The sequence below is a fragment of the Amphibalanus amphitrite genome, unplaced genomic scaffold, assembly GCF_019059575.1.
Source record: "Amphibalanus amphitrite isolate SeventyFive unplaced genomic scaffold, NRLGWU_Aamphi_draft 001091F_arrow, whole genome shotgun sequence".
In the NCBI taxonomy this organism is placed as follows: domain Eukaryota; kingdom Metazoa; phylum Arthropoda; class Thecostraca; order Balanomorpha; family Balanidae; genus Amphibalanus; species Amphibalanus amphitrite.
The window spans coordinates 110,613-129,928 of NW_024882585.1; the positions used below are offsets into that span (position 1 = coordinate 110,613).

The following is a 19,316-nucleotide window of genomic DNA, read 5'->3' on the forward strand; positions in this document are numbered from 1 at the left end:
ACCGTAGCACGCCGTCAGGCGTCATACGCCACTGAGAAAACGACCCACATTCTATTATAACGTGGCATTCACCTAAAATAAGCACAGCATTCCCTACCGCAGGGCACTCAGGGCAGAACTGCAGTCACTCCGATAGCGGCAGGGACAGGCTCTGCGCTGAACGCCGGCAGCGGCAGGGACAGGCTCTGCACTGAACGCCGGCTCCCTTCCTCTGTGGGTGGAAGTGCCGCGATAAGAAATGTGGCCACAGAGACATGGCAAGCTTTATCAGACGAGATGCTACCGCCGAGTGCTGTGCCTGTGTCGGTGTTGTGGAAAAAGTGTGGCTAAAGGGTGCATATCTGCTGCATAGCCGGACCCATCGATTAGCAGGTGAGTTAGACGAGCTCACTTCATATTTGAGTGGTTTAAGTGGGTGCAGAAAGCTGTCACGATGTCATCTGTCTTTGTGAGTTGCAATGTTAGGCATTGCATTACCTTTGTCTTAGTTATTATCACTGGTGAAGGGATAAGGCATGACGTCATTTAAACTAGGTATACACGAAGCCATTCGCTTGTGTGATTTTCCCCTTTGGTACAAAGCACAGTTCTGTCATGTAGCGTTTTCCATGGTGCGCCTGTCGTGCAGAAAGGTGCCGATTAAAAATGGTCGCCAGTGTTGCCCCTGCCACCCTCGTCTTTCGTCAATCATTGATGACTGTTGAGATCCCTTCCTCAGGTAGATCTGATCCTGCAGTAGTTAAAAGCCTGCCGCTGTTGGCTCTCAGCATTTCGAACGATGAGCTACGAGTGGGCGGGTCCCGGCATAACCGGAAGATATGGACCACCGCCGGCACTCCCTCCCCGACCGAGCCGAGAAGTGGCACCGCGTCCCAGCCGCGACCCACCACCAGTTCCGCGTCCGCGCCGAGAACTCAGCCCCGAGCCAGAGCCAGAGTGGTACTGGGGCAACATCAGTCGCGAGGAGGCCTCCGAGAAGCTCAACGGCCAGCCGGACGGCACGTTCCTGGTGCGGGACTCGCAGACGGCCAGCGGCGAGTACACGCTCTGTCTGCGCAAGGGCGGCAACAACCGGCTCATCCGCATCTGCTCCAAATACGGCAGGTTCGGCTTCTCGGAGCCGTACCAGTTTGACTCGATGGCGAGTCTGATCGACTACTACCGACGAGAGAGTCTGCGGGAGTACAACCCCCAGCTGAATGTGCGGCTCGAGAGGGCGCTGGTGGAGCCACGACCGGTGAGTATATGTAGAAGGAATCTCCTACCCAGGAGAAAGGGGCGTCGTCGGGGTAGAACTTAGTCGGCAAGGCGATGCCGAGCGGTTGTGATCTCTCGATTTCGAATTATTATTCTGGCTACACAACGGATCGAACCTTAATCGACCAGCTTGTCCCTTTTCTGCATACTCCGTCATAGTACGCTCTACTAATTAGCACATTTCAACGCTCGAAACGCACGCTTGAGCTTTGGCAGAAGTTGCAGCAAGTGCAACCATCCTTGTTTTAGCTCACAGGGCTGTGGACATCCTGGGTCGATAAGGAAATTAGCGGACATTGTGGTTTTCATGCGTTTCTGGACAGCAGCGTGACTCAAAATCCGATTCGCGGGCAAGTGGAGCTGTGTGACTTGTGTTTCAACAGAAACTGTGTCCGCTTCTCGTAACATCTTGACGTAGGTTCGTTGCTCACCGGATGCCCTGTGGCCGCAGATTGGTGACGGCCACACCATCTCCAGTCTGGTGGATCAGTTGCGAGACATGCGTGACGCTTACGACGAGGTGACGGCCGAGCTGGAGCTGCTGGAACGGCGCAGCGACACGCGCTCGTTTGCTATCGCTAACCATAAGAAGGCTCAGGAGGCCTACGCTGAGGTGCTCCTCATGTTTAACGAGCAGGTGCACATAGCGAAGAATATCCGACCAGAGCTCCACGAGCGAGACCAGTGAGTTTCACACAACATCGTCCAGCGCGCGATCGATGGATGGGGCGAGCTGTGCAGAGATGCATTGAGACGAGCTGCCAACTTCTGCCAATTTCTTCCTCATCACGGGCGTAGACTGAAGCTGTGATGGAGGATTGTGGTAGACCGATGCGTGGTGTTCTGGCCATCATGCATTACATGGAATATAGCATCATCAGCTGAAAAGCCATTTTATGTTAAGTTAGGCGGTGTAAGTCACGTATCACATGCGTCCCCAATACAGTATTGATAAAAAAAAATAGTTACCTTTCTGTCAGTTTTGTGGATCTGTTGACCTTCACATGACGTTGTCGGCCAGCCGATGACATTGATGTCTTCGTGTCTCTCCTTCTCAGAGTGCAGGAGAACAGGCGTCACCTGGAGCTGCAGCGAGAACGGGTGCAGCAGCTGCAGCACCAGATGGGACAGGAGCTGCACAGGTGGATGACGTCCCTGCGCTCCACCGAACGGGACCTGGGCGCCGTCCACCAGCAGGAGCGCCAGATGATGCAGGACATCCGAGACGTGGAGCGGCAGCTGCAGCGGCGAGGCGTCAGCTACGCCCAGCAGGAGACGCTGCTGGCAGGCCGCGGTTCTGAGCCGGCCAGCGGCCACGGCGAGCCCCTCTCCGAACAGCAGGACCGCTGGCTGCTCGAGCGCTGCAACCGCGATGGCGCCCAGGCCTTGCTTCGCGACAAGCCGGACGGCACGTTCCTGATCCGCCGGCGCAGTGACCGGCCAGATATGTTCGTGCTGTCCATCTGTGCGCAGGGTCGCGTGGAGCACTGCCCCATCTTCTGGGGGGAGCGAGGTTACGGTTTCTCACAGCCGTACGCCTTTCATTCGAGTCTCGGATCGCTGGTGGATTACTACCACGAGGAGGGAGACCTGAGCGACTTCAACTCGGTGCTGCCCAAGAGGCTGATGTACCCGGCGCTGGGTGTGACTGCGGCGTAAAACATCAGCTGGCTGTGCTCTCACTGATGTATTTTTTGTGTGATAAAAACGAGCATTCAGGTGTGTTTTATTTCTTTTTGTACTTACGCTGAGAGTCAAACGCTACATATAGAGCTTTTACTGCACGTTTTCCAGACCATACATAGTTATAGTTGCGCCATTTCGTTGTCACAAGTGCTTTCGTTTTGGGTAATGTACGATGTGATATAAATGCTAGGTAAGTGATATATCGCTTAACACGAATACTAAGCACGCTTACTCTCCTTTTATTTCTTGTTCGTCAGCCTTAATTAGCCGGAGACTCAGTCTCAATTATCCGGAGACTGAACAACGATTTTTTCTTATTTGTTCATAGGGTGATCGCAGATCCACAATGTTTTGCCAGGAAAAGCTATGTCATGTTATGCTGAGACCACTGCCACGTCAACGAGTAGTAAAGGAATCTTGACGTCAACCACATCAATTATGTTAAAAAGTCAATCATATCAAATTTTCTAAATAGTACAGTGTTCCTGTTTGACTCCGATGTTATGTTGTTGGGTTTCGCGACTTTATTCCACTTTTTCTGGCCTCCATTTGTGTGGATAGTTATTTGATACATGCTCTGCATAACATTGCTGCAATAAAAGGCTACAAGAATGATACGGTGACGTTTTTTTTTTTGTCGGATTGGGCTTTTATCATCATCTTTTTATCTTTATTTTGAGCTAGACAACGATGTGTTCGACTAACTCGTTTTTATATCAACTAAGTCTTTGAAGTTACCCTACCAACAGTCAACACTTCACATGGATTTAATTTAAGCCCAGATCAGCATTTGAGGAGCAGGAACCGATTCCGAGGCAGCCATATGACTAAAGTTATGCATTATGTCGTTTGATATTTTGCTTAGGACTTTTTATAAATACTTTTACCATAGATCAATTTGAGTTTTATGCCTAAGAGTGGTGCAGAATAAAGGCATAATTTGCAAAAGTCAGAACGTACCTACATAATGGGTCATGGTATAGGTCATACTTTAATCTGAAATTGATCACAAGTTAATTCAATTCTGGAATGCGTGCAGAAGATGGGTTTTAAGCAGTAGGTATCTATGTATGTACGTAGAGCAGGCTTTGATTCATTCCAGAAAACGTTTACTCATCTAACTTAATAAAGTGGGTTGACGCATAACTGGTGACGCTTGTTTTTACTCGAGGCGAATATCATTTCAACTTCAGGCATGTGTATACATTTGTAGCTTGTGCTCTGTGCGTCATCACGCAAAACTGATGTGTATAACCAGTTCATTCGTATGTACTTATCTTGTAGTTACTCACCGAAGATGTGCAGTGCTTGCATTCTTATGTAACGTGGATAAAAGAGTGAACGCATGATATAAGCATAACTGAGATTAACAGAGGATGAGACGAATGACGATATTTCGATAACTAGGGCAAATAGCCTGAACTGTATGGAAGGAGAAATTTGTTTTCAGTTGCTTTTGAGAGGAAGGGTTAGCTCGGTGGGCAGACAGCGACAGCTGCGTACTTTAATTTCTACGCAGACGTATGTTAATAACACGTGCAGATGCATGCATATAGATACACAAATTCATACATGCATAACTACCTCATGTACGTTGCAGTCGCAATGTGCATGCTTTGCGTGCGGGACCGGTCCAAGACCCGACGGTGCCAGTTCCGCCTCAGTCGGGCGGCCGGCTCAGTAGCGTGTCGCTGTGTCGTGTATAAATTGTCGGCGATCGTCGGCCGTTGTAGCCGCCTGCGCTCCCACAGGACCCCGGACAGTCGGCCACTCTGTACCGACTGCTCAGGCTCGGCTGAGAGTGAGGACAGCGACTGGGGGCACCAGCCGCAGCGGCAGAACTCGCGGCCCTGGTCGGACATCTCTGGCATGCAGTCCCTGGCTGATCAGTTGATGTTTCATGCAGACGCAGAGCAGTCAGACTGTACTCGCATGATGGATATATATTTTTGTGTTCGGAAGTTCCTGAGTTGACGGTGGCTCTATAGCCAGCCCTGGTCGTCGCTTGGGCCAGTGCCATGCTAATATCCGCTTTTAACCACAAGAATACCTAGTGCTGTTCATTGTGGTCTCAAAATGCACTATATGGTGTATTGTACAGGGAGGTGTGAAAAATGATAATCTTGTGTAAGCTCATACTGACATATATGGCAAAAGTCAATTATTCAAAATAATTTATAATAAGGACCAAAACGCGTTTCGATTATATCGTCATCAGTTGGTCCTAAAATGTTTTAAAAAGTTTTAATAAAATGTCCTAAAAAGTTTTAGGACCAAATGATGACGATATACCTAATCGAAACGCGTTTTGGTCCCTAAATAAATTATTTTGAATAATTGACTTTTGCCAGATAATCTTGTGATCTAGTCGTCCGATCTGGAACGAGGCAGCAGTTCATTCATTTGGAACGCAAGTTAAATTGGAGTTATGAAGACATTCTGCAGACGTTTTATGCAAAATGCATTCACTCTCCAGTTACGTTCAACTACAATGGTATGCAGATCCAATGATTGATTAGCCAAGTTATAAGGCAACTAACAGGATCCCACCGGGAAATCATCGCTTTTCTGAAAAAATGTTTAGAAATAATTTATTTGTGACAAAAACTCCTCCTCCGTCGCTCTCTAGCACTCCCCTGCCCTCTCTTTCCCTCTCCCTCCCTCCCCCTCTCTCTCTCTCTCTCTCTCCCTCTATGTCCGCCTTCTTGTCCCGTTCTCACTATTTCTGACGGCACTGGTAAAGTCGAGCTGTTCCGACCTGGCGTGACCTATCGCAATTGAAGTGTTTTGTCATTCACTATGCCATTTCCCGTGCGGATGACCTCATTTCCTTCACCAATGTGACTCGTCACCATCTATTCCGGCAATATGATTCCAGCGGATAACTCCTAACAGTCGACTCTCGAGCGCCCGTCCGGCTGACCCAGTCAATACTGGCTGTAATTATGACAACAACGTGCACTTATTCCTCCCCAATAGACTTGCAAGCGGCATCGGACCCAGACTGAGCTGTCCTGGGCCAGCTCCAAAGTGGCGGATTTTCCTAAAACTACACAGTCCAGGGCGTGACTTCCGTGGCAACACGTTGGTTCGAGAGGTCATTAGGTACATGCAAATTAAATGGGCGCTCGATTAGCTACGGGGGTCGGAGCGGCGGCGGGTCACAATATGGATACGGCCGGAGCACGGCATAACGCAGTCAATTATTGTCACACAGCACAGCATTGAGTTCATGCCACGGCCAATTACGGTTCTAATACTGCGCATTGCCTCGCCCCTCCCCATACTGCAGCCACCGCGTGAACAACATCTCACTTAGGTCCTGTCCCATTCCATCACGGCTTTACACAGACCGAAATGGTCTTGCACAAACTTGTAGGTCCAGCCTAGCAAGGCTCCTTGCTGCCTAACACGACCCAGCACATCCCAGCACGGCCTTGTCCGATGCAGCACGGCCAGATCCGGGTTGACCGCGTGGGCATCGATCGCCGCTCTGAGGCTGCCCTGCGGCGTACCCCCCACCCCCCGCCTCATGCCCCGAGCTCTGAGTCCCGAGAGCCCCACGCTCCGAGCTCCAAGCTTCACAAGCCATGGCAGTAAATTTGTTTAAAATTAATCATCACATACGATATGGATTTTCGACTTAAGATGAAACTCATTAATCATGTGATGACTCAAACGGTTCATGGGGCTCGCAACGTGGAAAGATGGCTATCAACCTTCAACAATAAGGCAAAGAAGCGCATTCCATGTGGATGATTTTGGGCAATCTATTTACAATATTTAATTTATGGTGTTCTAATAAAACTAATTCACTCACGGAGTTGGAAAGTTTTGTGCGTACCCAGCGGCTTAAATGTTATGAAATTAGAGTACAAGTTGAGTCAACTTATCTCCATTTAGGTATACGGACCTGTTCGTGGATGGGGCCCGGCATACCTTATGACCCCACCATCCACCAAGCTTCCATGGTACGGCGCACTCACCGACATTGCCGATCTTATGAGCCGAGACGGGCACTGCAAACTTCAGTGACGGGTCGTGTCGGCTGGCACGCGGCACGTGTCACGATGAATGTCACGTGGTGCGGCGGCGCGAACGTGCGCCATCCTGCAGCAATAGGCTGAGTGTCAGCAGACGTGCAGGGCCAACTGATGGGCTCAGGGATAATATGGCCAGTCAATGAGGTCGGCAGAGGTCGCACATAGGCACAAACGACTGGGTGGCCTTGGGACAGCTGGTGTCTGTGGCGGCGTCAGCTAGCGTTTCCTGTTACTACTTAATCATTTTGTTTAAACATGCTTCCTTATCAACAGGCTGGCAATGAGATAAACGCTACAACGTGAAATGGCAATGCATGCACGATACTGATTGGAAGAAGTCTTAAATTACTTGAGAATGTCATGCCATCACTTATCTATGGTTGGTTCACAACTAACGGAGTGCATTACGGGTCATAATTATTATTTTTTCAATACAGTTATCAAAGGATAACGTTACACCGTGCATTTGATAGCGCTAGCGCTCGAATGATATTGATGGCATACCAAAGCGAACATTGATTGATGCAATGTCTACCCTCACCATATCAACAGAGCATGCATTCGTGAATTCAAGTTGCGTTCCATTTATCAAACCTGTCACCTACCTATGCCGTGATAAAGCACCCCACCGCCCTTCTACTGCCATATTCAGGTCATCCCCAATCGTATGCCCACTCGCGATGAACCTCCTACACGCACCACATCTGGCCAGTTAGCTGCCCATATCTGATATACAAGCTACTACACTTGCCCGCATCCGATTCGGACGGCTGATGCGCCGACACAACCCACCAACACTATCACTATGGAGCGTTTCGCAGTCGCTCGAACACGACCAGCGATCTGGCGGGCTCCATATGCGGGCTCAGACTCATGCCCACGTTGGTCTACAAGCGCCGCTCCGCATAAGAACTGACTGCTCACCGCTGATGGGCAGTGTCCTCCACCCACGTCCGGACACAGGAGTGTCCGCGCCGTGTCCGGGACTGGACCGGGGGAGGGGTGTCCTCCCATGGCCTGTCACCGCGCCGGTGACCGGCTGAGTGTTTCTGGCTGGGTCTCCGGCGATATACCGCAGCCGCCCGGGAGGATCGGTCGCCTCTGGCGAGCAGCCAACCCAGCCCGTCCCCCGTCGGCCGTCACAATTTCTCGGCCAACGACACCGGTTTCGGCTGACTGCGGACGGACGGACACGGTCCCGAAAAGGGTCAGTGACCCTAGCAGGGCCCTCTCTGCCCCGTGTCGACCTGGCTGGCCCCACAGGCCCTCTGAGGCCCGTCTCGGGGGATGACCGGTCAGCCCGAGCGAACAAATGAGCTCTGTCATCACACGAACTAATCCTGATCGACTCAGCCGACCGGCAGCTCGACGCCGCCCGATGAGATATTGCTAATGGACCGACCAGCCCATGATCGCAAACTGCGCATTGAGCCCGCGATGCAGGCCAGGACCAGAGCTTCTGTCGTGTCGGATTTTCGTTCGACAAGTCCATTCTGCTCGCTCTGTCTCTCTTTCCGGTATATCCGTAAAGGGACAACAATAGAAGACTTCCACAGCAGATGAGTCTGCTTTGGGTTACGAGGACAGCCTCTGTGATGGTGAGACTTCGTGTCAGCGACAGACTGAGACACGTATCCACTATGGCTATACGGCAGGGCGAGGACGCTATCCTTGGTTTGAGTTGGAATGAGAGGAGAGCCCTGAGACACGGTCTACGGAGAGAGAAAGAGAGAGAGAGAGAGAGAGAGAGAGAGAGAGAGGAGAGAGAGAGAGAGAGAGAGAGAGAAGAGAGAAAGACAGAGAGGACAAGAGAGAGAGAGAGAGAGAGAGAGAGAGAGAGAGAGAGAGAGAGAGAGAGAGAGAGAGAGTGACAGTCTCATGATTTGTGTGTCTCATAAAGCCAATTCAGCCTTTAAAGACTGTGTAGAACAGGGTTACCCAATGGTGAGACCATTCTGCTGTGGTATGTACCGGGGTGGACAAACCATGGTTGACATTGAAATCCTCAGCGCGGCACCACCGAACTCCAGACATCCCTCAAGTCGGTGACAGATAGAGGCACCCTAAAGTCAGTGATAGATGGAGGTGCCCCACAGCCGGTGCCTTTGTGTGACAGAGGTCCTATCTCGTAGCTATGCAGAACTCTCAGCCATGAGAGTCTCTGTTTGACCATGCTGAAAGACAGACGGCTTTCATGAATTGCTAAACGGCATCATGTTTGAGACATGATTGAAAGATGTGCTTGAATCACTGTTATATAGGCGGGAAAGAAGCTTTTATTAAGCCACATAGATGCATTGTGTTCAGAAGGTGCAGCACTATAAACATATACAAACTCCTACATGCATGACATGTCTAGCAGTATAGCAGCGAGTAGCGCTTTTCCACATATACATAGTTATTAGTTAGTAGGCAAATGATAATGAGTTTTCAAAGACATGCACGTATAAGCAAATGAGCTCTAAGGGAATTTCATTACAAATCGAAGCACATTAAATACACTGATGCACTGCGTAGTGCGACGCACAATCCATGCGTATTCATATAGCGTGTCCAATAGATTCGACGAAGCTCACCTAACTATATCAAACGCAATATAACACTCTGTGAAAAGCTCTCTCGCTGCAAGGAACGATAAGTGGCTGCTAAGCTGCCGGATGGTTCTTAAGGTCGCCGCAGCTTATGTAACGCTTCAAGGTAAAATGTATTGTGCATATATGAACTTGCCGCGCGCTGGAGTGCAGTTTTCCCCGAGGCGACCCATTCAAACCAATCTTATGAGCTGCTGAGTCAGCCTGCAGCCAGAGTTGAGCAATTTCGCAAACTGAATTTAGCTCCAAAACTAAGTAAGCTTCTCAGACTTCTGGGAAGCCCGCCCCCGGACAAATGCGCTGACGGCCCGGGCATGGACTGGCGACGGGTCCGTCGACGGCGGTCCTCCCGGGAGGAGCAGATCACATCCAACTCGGACAGTAGGCCGGAGCTTGGAGCAGAACTTGGCTGGAACTTGCACGGTACGGCAGGGGCGTCTGTGGCCGCCGGTGGTCGATGTGAATGTCTTCAGTGGCTTTGTGCCATCGATCTGGCAGTTTCGGCAACAGTGATGTCAAAAATAGCTTCTGACAGCCTGGGTCAATATCTGGTACAGCTGGCGCAAGAAAAAAGTGCGTCACCCTTGTGGGAAGGCACTTCGATACTGGCAGTAAAGATAGTTACATTAAAAAATGGCTTAGCTTCAGCTATATAGCACCAGTCCTGCGCTCCATTAAATAATCAGAAATCACAGTCTCTGACTCTCTATTGCACTGCAGACACATCCGAATACCTTGCGCCGTGCTATTGAGGCCAGCCGGAGGTGCATTCCAGGAATTAATTATATCAAAGCGCCCAAACCAGGATCGTCCAGAGGCCGCTGAACATTGGAGAGCTTCGCCATTTCATGTCTGTACAGTGTACAGTCGGCCGCCTGCCTGGCGTACCACGCATGCGGAACACGCTGGCCGTTATGTAACCGGTGGGGCATTTCATTTCCGATTTCATCAGTTGGGACCGCCCTCCGACCGACCTCTGTTTAGTCTGCAGTAGCCACTGAAACGAGTCCTCTCCAAACGAATCTGCCAGGCGACCGTCACCAGACGGCAGTCAAGGCTAAGTAGCATATTGATGACATTTTGTCCCGAGTTCAGACGGTTGATATTGGAAATCGGTGATTAAGATACCAAGGATAAACATTAGAATAAGTTAATTTTAGCCTTTCAAGGATAACGTGCTGGGCGAAGCCAGCGGCTTGCAAGTTAATTCTTTAAGAACTGGTTTGACTAATATAGGTGTTAACGTTATAAAGCGAAGACATATTACACAATATAGCATGCACACATTGCACAGTCTTCAACTTAACACTGGCTAAAAACTTCAACGTTCAGTAGACGCCGGCTAAGGAATAAGGATATCTGGAACTTTTTGTCAAGATGTCAAGTCCTTCATTGGTCAACATCATAACTAAGTCTCATGAGTTATGTACTTCATTGGTAGGTATTCATTTGTCAAGCAGGCTTTATTTTTGTATGACAGTGAGTTTGCTAAGATCATTTTGGCATTAATTGATCTACACGTCATTCGATTTCCAAGTTGTGTCGTAGCGAGCAATTTATCAGGATTTAAAGATTACAGTTAACAGTGAGGTCAAGAGGTACAAATCAATTGGAAGTCCATAAAATGGCTGCTATGTGGATCCCATGTTTAATCAACCCGCGCCCCGCTGGGGGGGGGGGGGCAGAATCTGCCTCCATCCCGTTTTTCGCCAGAAACTTCTAAATGCGTTACGCCAGCGTCGTCAAACTTTCAATACCTTATCATACGTCAACTTAACACGTTCCTTGAAAATTTGAGCGAAATCTGTCATAAAATGTTTGAGAAAATGACGTTTAAGTGACGTCATGTCACGCCATATTCGCCTCAAAAACGGCAAAACTTCAAACGCCGGTAACATCGTCATTTTTAAAGGAATCAAGACGTAACAAAAAAGTTATACGTGATTCTACTTTGTCTATCAAATGGCTGTCTTGCTTTTGTGGAAATTTTCGATTTTGGCCTATTTTTCTTCAAAAAGATTTTTTTTTTGGAAAATCATTAAAAAATCCAAAATTTTGAGTGTATCGAAAAACCGGAATACATGTCAGAGAAGTCCTCTATGTGCACCTACCTACCAATTTTTAGAAGAATCGGTTCAAAAATGTGGAGTTATTCAATTTTTCATGACGTCACGACACAGTTTTTTAATGTTTTTTTAGTTTTAGACCTCGTACGAACACAAAATAAGCACCATTCGATTTGCCGTGAAAAACTGCATTAGATGGACACCTTTTTAGGTCTTAACAATCAACTTCAAAATTTGACCTCACTTGACCTGACCTTGACCTGGCCTGGACCTGAAATTCATCCAGATGTGGTCCATATCACTTATTGACGGATTTTACTAATTTTACGGATCTGTCCAGTAGTTTCGGAGATACGGGGGAGGCAAAAATGCCGCGGAAGGTGGCCGGGAGGCCCACCGCCTGCCGGATAAAAATCTTGTGTCTTCACATTTTGGCAAAAGAGTCCGTTTTGGCCGTAAAAAAGCAGACCGATAATTCGATTTGTTAAGTAGGCATACATATAACACAAAGTTCCTACCTAATAAATCAGGTTTAGAAGAGCTTAACAGCTTTGCGTTGGGTCCTATCCATGTCGAGCAATCCCCCAATTGGTATTAAGTCAATTTAGACATATGTCTAAATCATCATATGATGATTGCTGAATGCCGGGAGCTGGCAGTTGATTATCCTTAGACTTGCAAGCTCCATTTGAAAGAGGCGAGCCATTTGTTGATTTTTTTTAACCTATACGCCCCGAGGGGGATGTTTGAACAACCCCGTACGGTTTTCGGCACATCTTGTAATGTATTTCATCTGATTTCAGGTAATTGTTATCTTGTATCTGCGAGGAAGGGCCACGCCCGAATATATTGGTTTATGTTTCTATTTCTGATAGAAATGAGCAACAACTTATTCTTCATCCCTCTAATTATCGTATTTCATCTGCACATACCAAAAAGTCCCAGTTTCCTCAAGAGTCAAGGTCAGGGGTCAGGTCACCAGTTCACACTAAGTAACCTTCAGAAAAATGTAATGTTCACAATAGCTACAGCGACGGGACAATTAGGTTTTTAAACTTGCAGCGGCTTATAAGGATCACAATATTTATTAAAATATAGGGGAGAGTGGCCATATTGCGCCACGTTAAGCGAAACTGGCTTGAGCTTGGAATACAAAGACAGCACAGGTTAGCTGTTTTCACATTATATCTAGAAACCTTTTTCCTACCTTTTTAAACACTAATTTATCGCATACTTCAACTAATTAGCCAGACACGGTCTTTTTAGAAAGTGTTGCAAAGGACGCAATTGTCGAATACCTTCGATAAATGCGCCCACACCATGGCGCAATTGAATTCAAATGCGCCCACCGCAAATACGTGCATTAGCTACGGCTGTAAATATAAGAGTGATAAGTAGGTAATGCGTTGTATGATGTGTCATTATTTCATTAATTTACCATCTGTTTTTTAGATATTTTATTAGAAGTGCACAGTGCCCTCAAATTGCTTGTGGTTTTGTCATCTGCTAAGCCTTTCGAATATTAGCCATCATTATTAATGTTACCCATTTTAATAGCATGCCCGGGTGTGGCGCATTTACCCCGGTCGCATTTGAAAAAAAAACGTAGTGGTGTGACCGAACATGGCGTCCCTATTCACCGCAGCCACAATATCTTGCATGGAGGTGCTCAAATCATTCGAAATTAACCATCTGTCCGAAAAATTAGCAGTACCTACATGTGTCCAAACATTCACTAAACCTTATTCTACAGCTTTGAAGAATGCTTTTTTCGCTTAGAAACCCCAACATTTAAACAAAATCGTTACTTAAGCTCATGCTGCCTTACCTCTGCCAAGGTTCCACCGGAAAAGGAAGTATGATCGAGGTGGGTAACTTTTGCAACCACCACTAGGTACTTATGGTGTGCCAATTTTTCTGGAGCTTGGGAGGGCGCATTTATCTCGCGGGCGCAATTAGGGTACTCTCCCCTAATATCTCGGGTTTATACGTCAGAACCTAAAATATGAAAAATATGGAAAAAAATATGTGAATAATATGCATCGTGTAACCAGTAAGTATTGTATAATGAAATGGAACGTTGAAACCGCAACTCCACATTATATAGGGGAGAGCGGGGTCATTTGGCCGCCCGGGTCACTTTGGCCGCCCCATGCCTACGCGTTTTGACGGTCCCGAGCGATTATTTTTGAATATGGCACCATCCACCGTCATAAGAACTACTTTGGAAAGAAACTAAGGAAACTCGGCGACGCCCAGTTTTTTTGTAAAGCCAACGATATTTGAATTTTGGCTAAAAAACGTAACTTTTTCTTCTTTACGAAAAGTTGCATGGTGTCCCTTATTTGGGTGACATCAAAATTTTAACTCTATTGGTAGAACAATCTGGTAATTCGGGAGCTGTCTGACCCTTTTGCAAGTTTAAGTAACAATTTTTGCTTGTCTGCGGACCCATTTTCCTAAGAATGTCATATTGGGGTAAATTGGCCGCCCCATACTGGGCGAATTGGCCGCCCAGCGACTCAGTTGAATTTTTGCCTAGTCTGCGAGCGACGCGCTGCGCTGGCTAAGTTCTACCGCTGAGGATGGTAATGCGGCGCAGTCTAAATGCAAGGAACGACCTAACCAAGGTGTCCGCTGATTGGCTTTCGGCACCTGGCGGCAGATGGTAAGCCCGGGACGTCACATCGACCTCTACCAGGTGGCGCCGATTTTTCGTCGTGCCTAAGACGCCACCTTCACGCGGAAGAACATCCTTAAGGGATTCGAAGCGGCCGGGATATCGCCGCTCAACCGGGATATCTTCGACGACGAAGACTGCGCCGACGGCGGTCTTCGCACCGGTCGTCGCCCCAGCGACGGCAGATCAGCACACCGCGGCCCCGGCCGTGCTCCAGCTGCCTGCCGCGGCCGTGCTCCAGCTGCCAGCCTCGGCCGTGCTCCAGCCGCCAGCCCCGGGGCCGACCGTGCTCCAGCTGCCTGCCGCGGCCGTGCTCCAGCCGCCTGCTGTCGCCGTGTCTTAGCTGCTTGTCGGAAGCCCTGAGTCCATCCGACCACTTTCGCAGCTGCGCATCAACGTTCGAAAAGCCGGTCGGAAGAAAGGGCGTTCTAAAATCATGACTAACAGCCCGGAGCGGACGGCTTTGAAGGACGAGCAACAGGCACGTATGGCGAGGAGCAAAAACCGAGGTCCACAAGCTGGACCGTCGAACCATCGAACGTCGGGAGCTGGACCGTCGAAGAAACAGGGGCGCAAAGATGAAAAACAGTGAAGCGCAGTGATGACTGGACATGTGTCCATGCCGTCGGGACCGTATTTTACAGTGGATGTGCTTAAGTGCTGGGTCGAAGACGGGGCCTGCTGGAATCGTTTTTATTTCATGTTTACGACAGAGTTTGAAATAAACAAACAACTCGTGCACGGTGCACAAAGGACTCAGTGTGATTGTCGTCTAAAGCAATCTACGATCTGGCAGCCATTACAGTTGGCTGTTATTATCACTGGGCAGTGCTCAACTCATGAGTCGTAAGCTCGTAAATCAAATGCGGCTCCTCACTTGCACTGATTGAAATGAATCGGGTGTAAGCCTAGTCCTTTGAAAAATTAAGGATTTCAGGCGAATTAAAAATGAGTCACGATGCCCATCATTTGTGTCAGTATTGGGGCATCTGGATCGTCACATCAGTCATGCGTCGAGTCAATCCAGAATCCATGAGTTAAGCACAATCTTGGGCGTCAATATTTCAGGTTGTCTCAGCTCTGTAATGGGTATATCTCTGAATCACATGCCCGGCCAAATGACCCCACTCCCCCGGCCAAATGACCCCGGTACCGGGGTCATTTGGCCGCCGTGTAGTCTTTGAAAGAACGGTTAATTACTACCGAAACGAGATGTCCCGGCATGATGCAAGTAATAGGCCAGAACAACAATTGAACGCCCCACACCCCTCCATGGAGAAATCGACCAAACGCGCACTGGTTTTCTCAAAATATTGTTTTTACAAAAGGGCGGCCAAATCGCCCCGTTCTCCCCTACCTATCCCTGTGTCATCTTAGGTCATTTACCCGCGCCGTGCTGGTGGAGGTGTTTTTAAGCCCCCTCTGTCTTTCGCAAATATCTCACAACGGTGCAGCTGCGCTCCACCGTATTTGACACACCTTTTCATATTCCTGGGATAAAACTGAAATGCGCCTCTTTTGGATGAACGTTTCTAAACACACTCACACATCAGTTATGAGTAAACATGACGGCCTGAATCGGAAAATTGGACCCCTGACCCCCGTCTTTGTGCCCCTGAGGTCATTTCAGGTCATAAAAGGTCCTCAGCAGTTTTTTTGACAATAACTTTTCAATAGAGACATGCTATAGGGTTGAAAACACGTCAGATGTGTTAAGCTGGACGATACGGATCGACTGATATGCAACATGACCTTTTCCGGTCAGGTCAGGTCATGACCTTGAAATGAGGACAAATTTTCAAAATGACCTTTCAAGGTCAAAGTATAGTTCATTCAACGCGCCTCGACAGGCGAAACACGATGATGGCAAAATTAATGTCGTGAATCTTTTGAGTCAAAATTATTACAGAAAATATGTTTCATAAAAACGGCTATTTTTTCAAAGTTTTTGCCCTCTGAAGGCTAAACCGTTGACCTGATGTCAAATATAAAACATGATAGCGAAAGAGCGTTGAAAGAGCTATCGAATGCGCATTTTTGCGGCGCTAGAGCTCTATATTGATTCCCGAGTTATGCGCCGGGTTTTTGAACATTATTAATAAGCAAATTTTACCTTTGATGACTTCTGGCGACCTGACCCTCGACCTGACTTACAAAATGACTGGCGTTTTCTTAATTGTTCTTGACGCTCTTTCGAATGCCGCTTACCGCGTGTCATTACGTGACCCAGGAGCCGAGTTAGATGGGGGAAGGTGTGAAAATGCCCCCCCCCCCCTCCCAGCACGACACGGAAAACTCAGACCACCAGCACGACTATGGTCTATATGGTTGACTATGGTCCAATTCTAAAATTGACCTTTCAGTGTTCACTTGGCACGTGTCTTTACGAAAAAGAAACACGACGCCAAGGCCACGATGCGTGTTACAAGCGTTATGTAAAAAGCTATCGGGAAAAATCAATTTCACAAAAATGTCGATTTTGATGGTTTTAGCACGGAATATATAGTCTACGACATATTCCGTGGTTTTAGACTTCTGGAGCTGAACCGTTTACCTTAAGTCATGTTGATAGTTATTTAACAAAGCAACTTGTACTTGTAGAGCGCTAGTGTTTTCGTTTATTCGGCAGTGCTATGGCTATAGGCAGTTCTATTCGTTTCCGTGTTAAGAGTTGCTAAAAATATCGATATAGGTGACATTTGATCTTTGCCGACATCTGGTGATAAGACCCTCAATCTGACCTAAACAATGACTGAAGCTATTTCTTCCTATTTTTACGCTCCTTTGAGCGCCTTACTGGATGTCGCTAAGTGAAGCCGAGACAGATCGGGGAGGAGGAATTTACCCCCCCCCCCCGCCCGCCAAGTCAGCTAGTTAAAATTCTGAGGACTTTCGATTGATAAATCTAGCTACGCTTGAAGAAACCATCGTTTGAAATAGATGCGCATTTTCAAGTGAAGCTAAGTAGCCTAATCTTCCCGATGTACATGTATGGAACCGATTACCAGGCGATTGGAGGAAAAATGAAAAAGAAAATTATGAACAAATTCTCACATAACATCAAAAACTGATAATAAACAGACGTTTAAAGCGCTCCATCATTGGGTCTCATTAGGAAGTCAACGCAGCGATAGGTATGTCACTGGATCCTCAAGGATACCGTATGATGACGTTATTGTGACCTAGCCTTCATCAGTGTATTATTCGTGGTCGTCGAAGCTGTGAGACAAAAACTTGGAGCGGAAAAAATAAGCGGTCTACTAGGGTATGTAGGTAAGTGGCGCTTTAAAGGTATAAGGAATAGTTAATGGCATGTGATAAGGCCCGGTAGGAATTGACCCGAAACCAGTGGCGCGGGAACCGGGGGGGGGGGGGCTAGGGGGGGCTGAGCCCCTCCAACTTTTCGGCTGGGGGGCTCGTAATGTATTTGAGCCCCCCCCCCCCAGCTGGAGGAATCGAAATCGGAAATCTACCAACATAATTTTATAGATCCTACATAGGCGCGGGAACCGGGGGAGAGGGCAGTGGGGGAAGCTTGCCCTCACAACTCTGGGGCCGTGGGGGCGGTGCCTCACAACTTTTCATGAGGCCAGGAACCGTTGGGGCAGCTTGTCCTCCCCAAATTAGGGGTTGTGAGTCACAAAGAAAGAAAGCATGTAAGTGAAAAATCTACCTATTTTACGACTCGGCAACTCATTTGGCAGCTTAAAACCTTTATTCCAGGTTGCCAAAACGGTAGTTTCTTCACTCAGCTGAGACGGAATACCTCACTTTTTTGCAAAAATTTTCTTCTTTTTTTTCGTTGAAAAGGCCAAGGTCTGAAAAATAAGTGGCCTAAAACCGATGAGAAAACTAGATTTGGGGGTACCCTAGGTTGATCTCTCGGATGGTTCAGCCCCCCCAGTCTGGAAGAAGTTCCCGCGCCACTGCGCGAAACAGGTTTCATTCCGGTGGTGACAATGCTATTCGCGCCTGCAGTCAGACAAAAAACTCCGATCCTTTTGTTAAGGTCTAGCAAAGCATATGCCACATGTTCCGCACATCTGTGTTTAATTTTGATAACGTATGGCAGAAGCCATTTCAAAGACACTGGCCGCTGTAGAGCGCCGATCTCTCTCCGACTCAGCATTTACCGAACAAAATATTTGGATTACATCAGCCCAGGGGCCTGGTCTGGCTCATAGAGGAGCCGGGTGGCTGAGAAAAACAGCGTACAAAAAAAAAACGACCTAACTCTGCAGGCAGCAGCAGCAGCTGTGATCAATGAGCAATGATCAAAGATGAATTTCTTCCTCTAGACAATGACTGCAGGCTGCAGCCGCTAGCCATATTGCCTCCTCCCTCCCACCCAGCCTAAGTCGTTTCTTCATCAGCATTCCGTTCAGACGCTTACGTCTCAGTGTGTCAGTTGAAGTCGTAACCCTCTTCCTTCGGTAACTGTAATGTGTTTCTCCCCCATCCTCTCCACCAGACAGCTCGAACAGTTCCTGACCGAGCGGCCGTTTCTGCGGCTCGACTACCCGGCCGCGTTCCCCGCCCGGCCGGGCTCGTTTCTGGCAATAATCCGGCCGGTTCTTAGTGCCTGTTTGGCCGCGGCTCCCATGAGACAAGGCCAGATCACATGTCTCCGTCTGGCGCACTCGACTGGTGCATGATCGCCGGCTGCCACCACCTCTTCAGGGAGGCGCGCTGTGCCCGTAAAACACGACACGGGTGCACGAGAGGCCCAGCGCGACACGTGGGGTGGCGCCGCCGCCGCCGCCCCGGACCGGCGCCGCACTGCGCAGCCAGGAATGCATGACACGGCTATAAATAGATCGGTGGATTGAGGGAACCAGTTGCGTTCTGCAGTAACTTGTGTGATTAGCGGCGGTTTCGGTGTCCGTGAAACGCTACTGACACTTCTGCGAAGTATAGTCGATCGTGTGTTATGTTTTATGCCTCCCTTCCTTGAATCCCGTCATCCGATCCTGTCATCTACATTCCACAGCCT

At 48.4% G+C, this 19,316-nt stretch overlaps 1 protein-coding gene across 2 annotated transcripts; it reads left to right on the top strand.

Moving 5' to 3' along the window:
• The first annotated feature begins 246 nt into the window (after positions 1-246).
• On the top strand, positions 247-2,949 carry LOC122370026 (phosphatidylinositol 3-kinase regulatory subunit gamma-like). Of its 2 annotated transcripts, none has more exons than XM_043345258.1 (4): positions 247-372; positions 719-1,237; positions 1,709-1,941; positions 2,316-2,949. In XM_043345258.1, exons 2-4 carry the CDS (start codon positions 779-781, stop codon positions 2,914-2,916), a joined length of 1,293 nt encoding a protein of 430 aa, XP_043201193.1. In that variant the 5' UTR covers positions 247-372; positions 719-778; the 3' UTR covers positions 2,917-2,949. The 2 variants fall into 2 exon arrangements, with proteins under 2 accessions (XP_043201193.1, XP_043201192.1); XM_043345257.1 differs by having other exon boundaries at positions 252-372; positions 723-1,237.
• Positions 2,950-19,316: the final 16,367 nt, after the last annotated feature.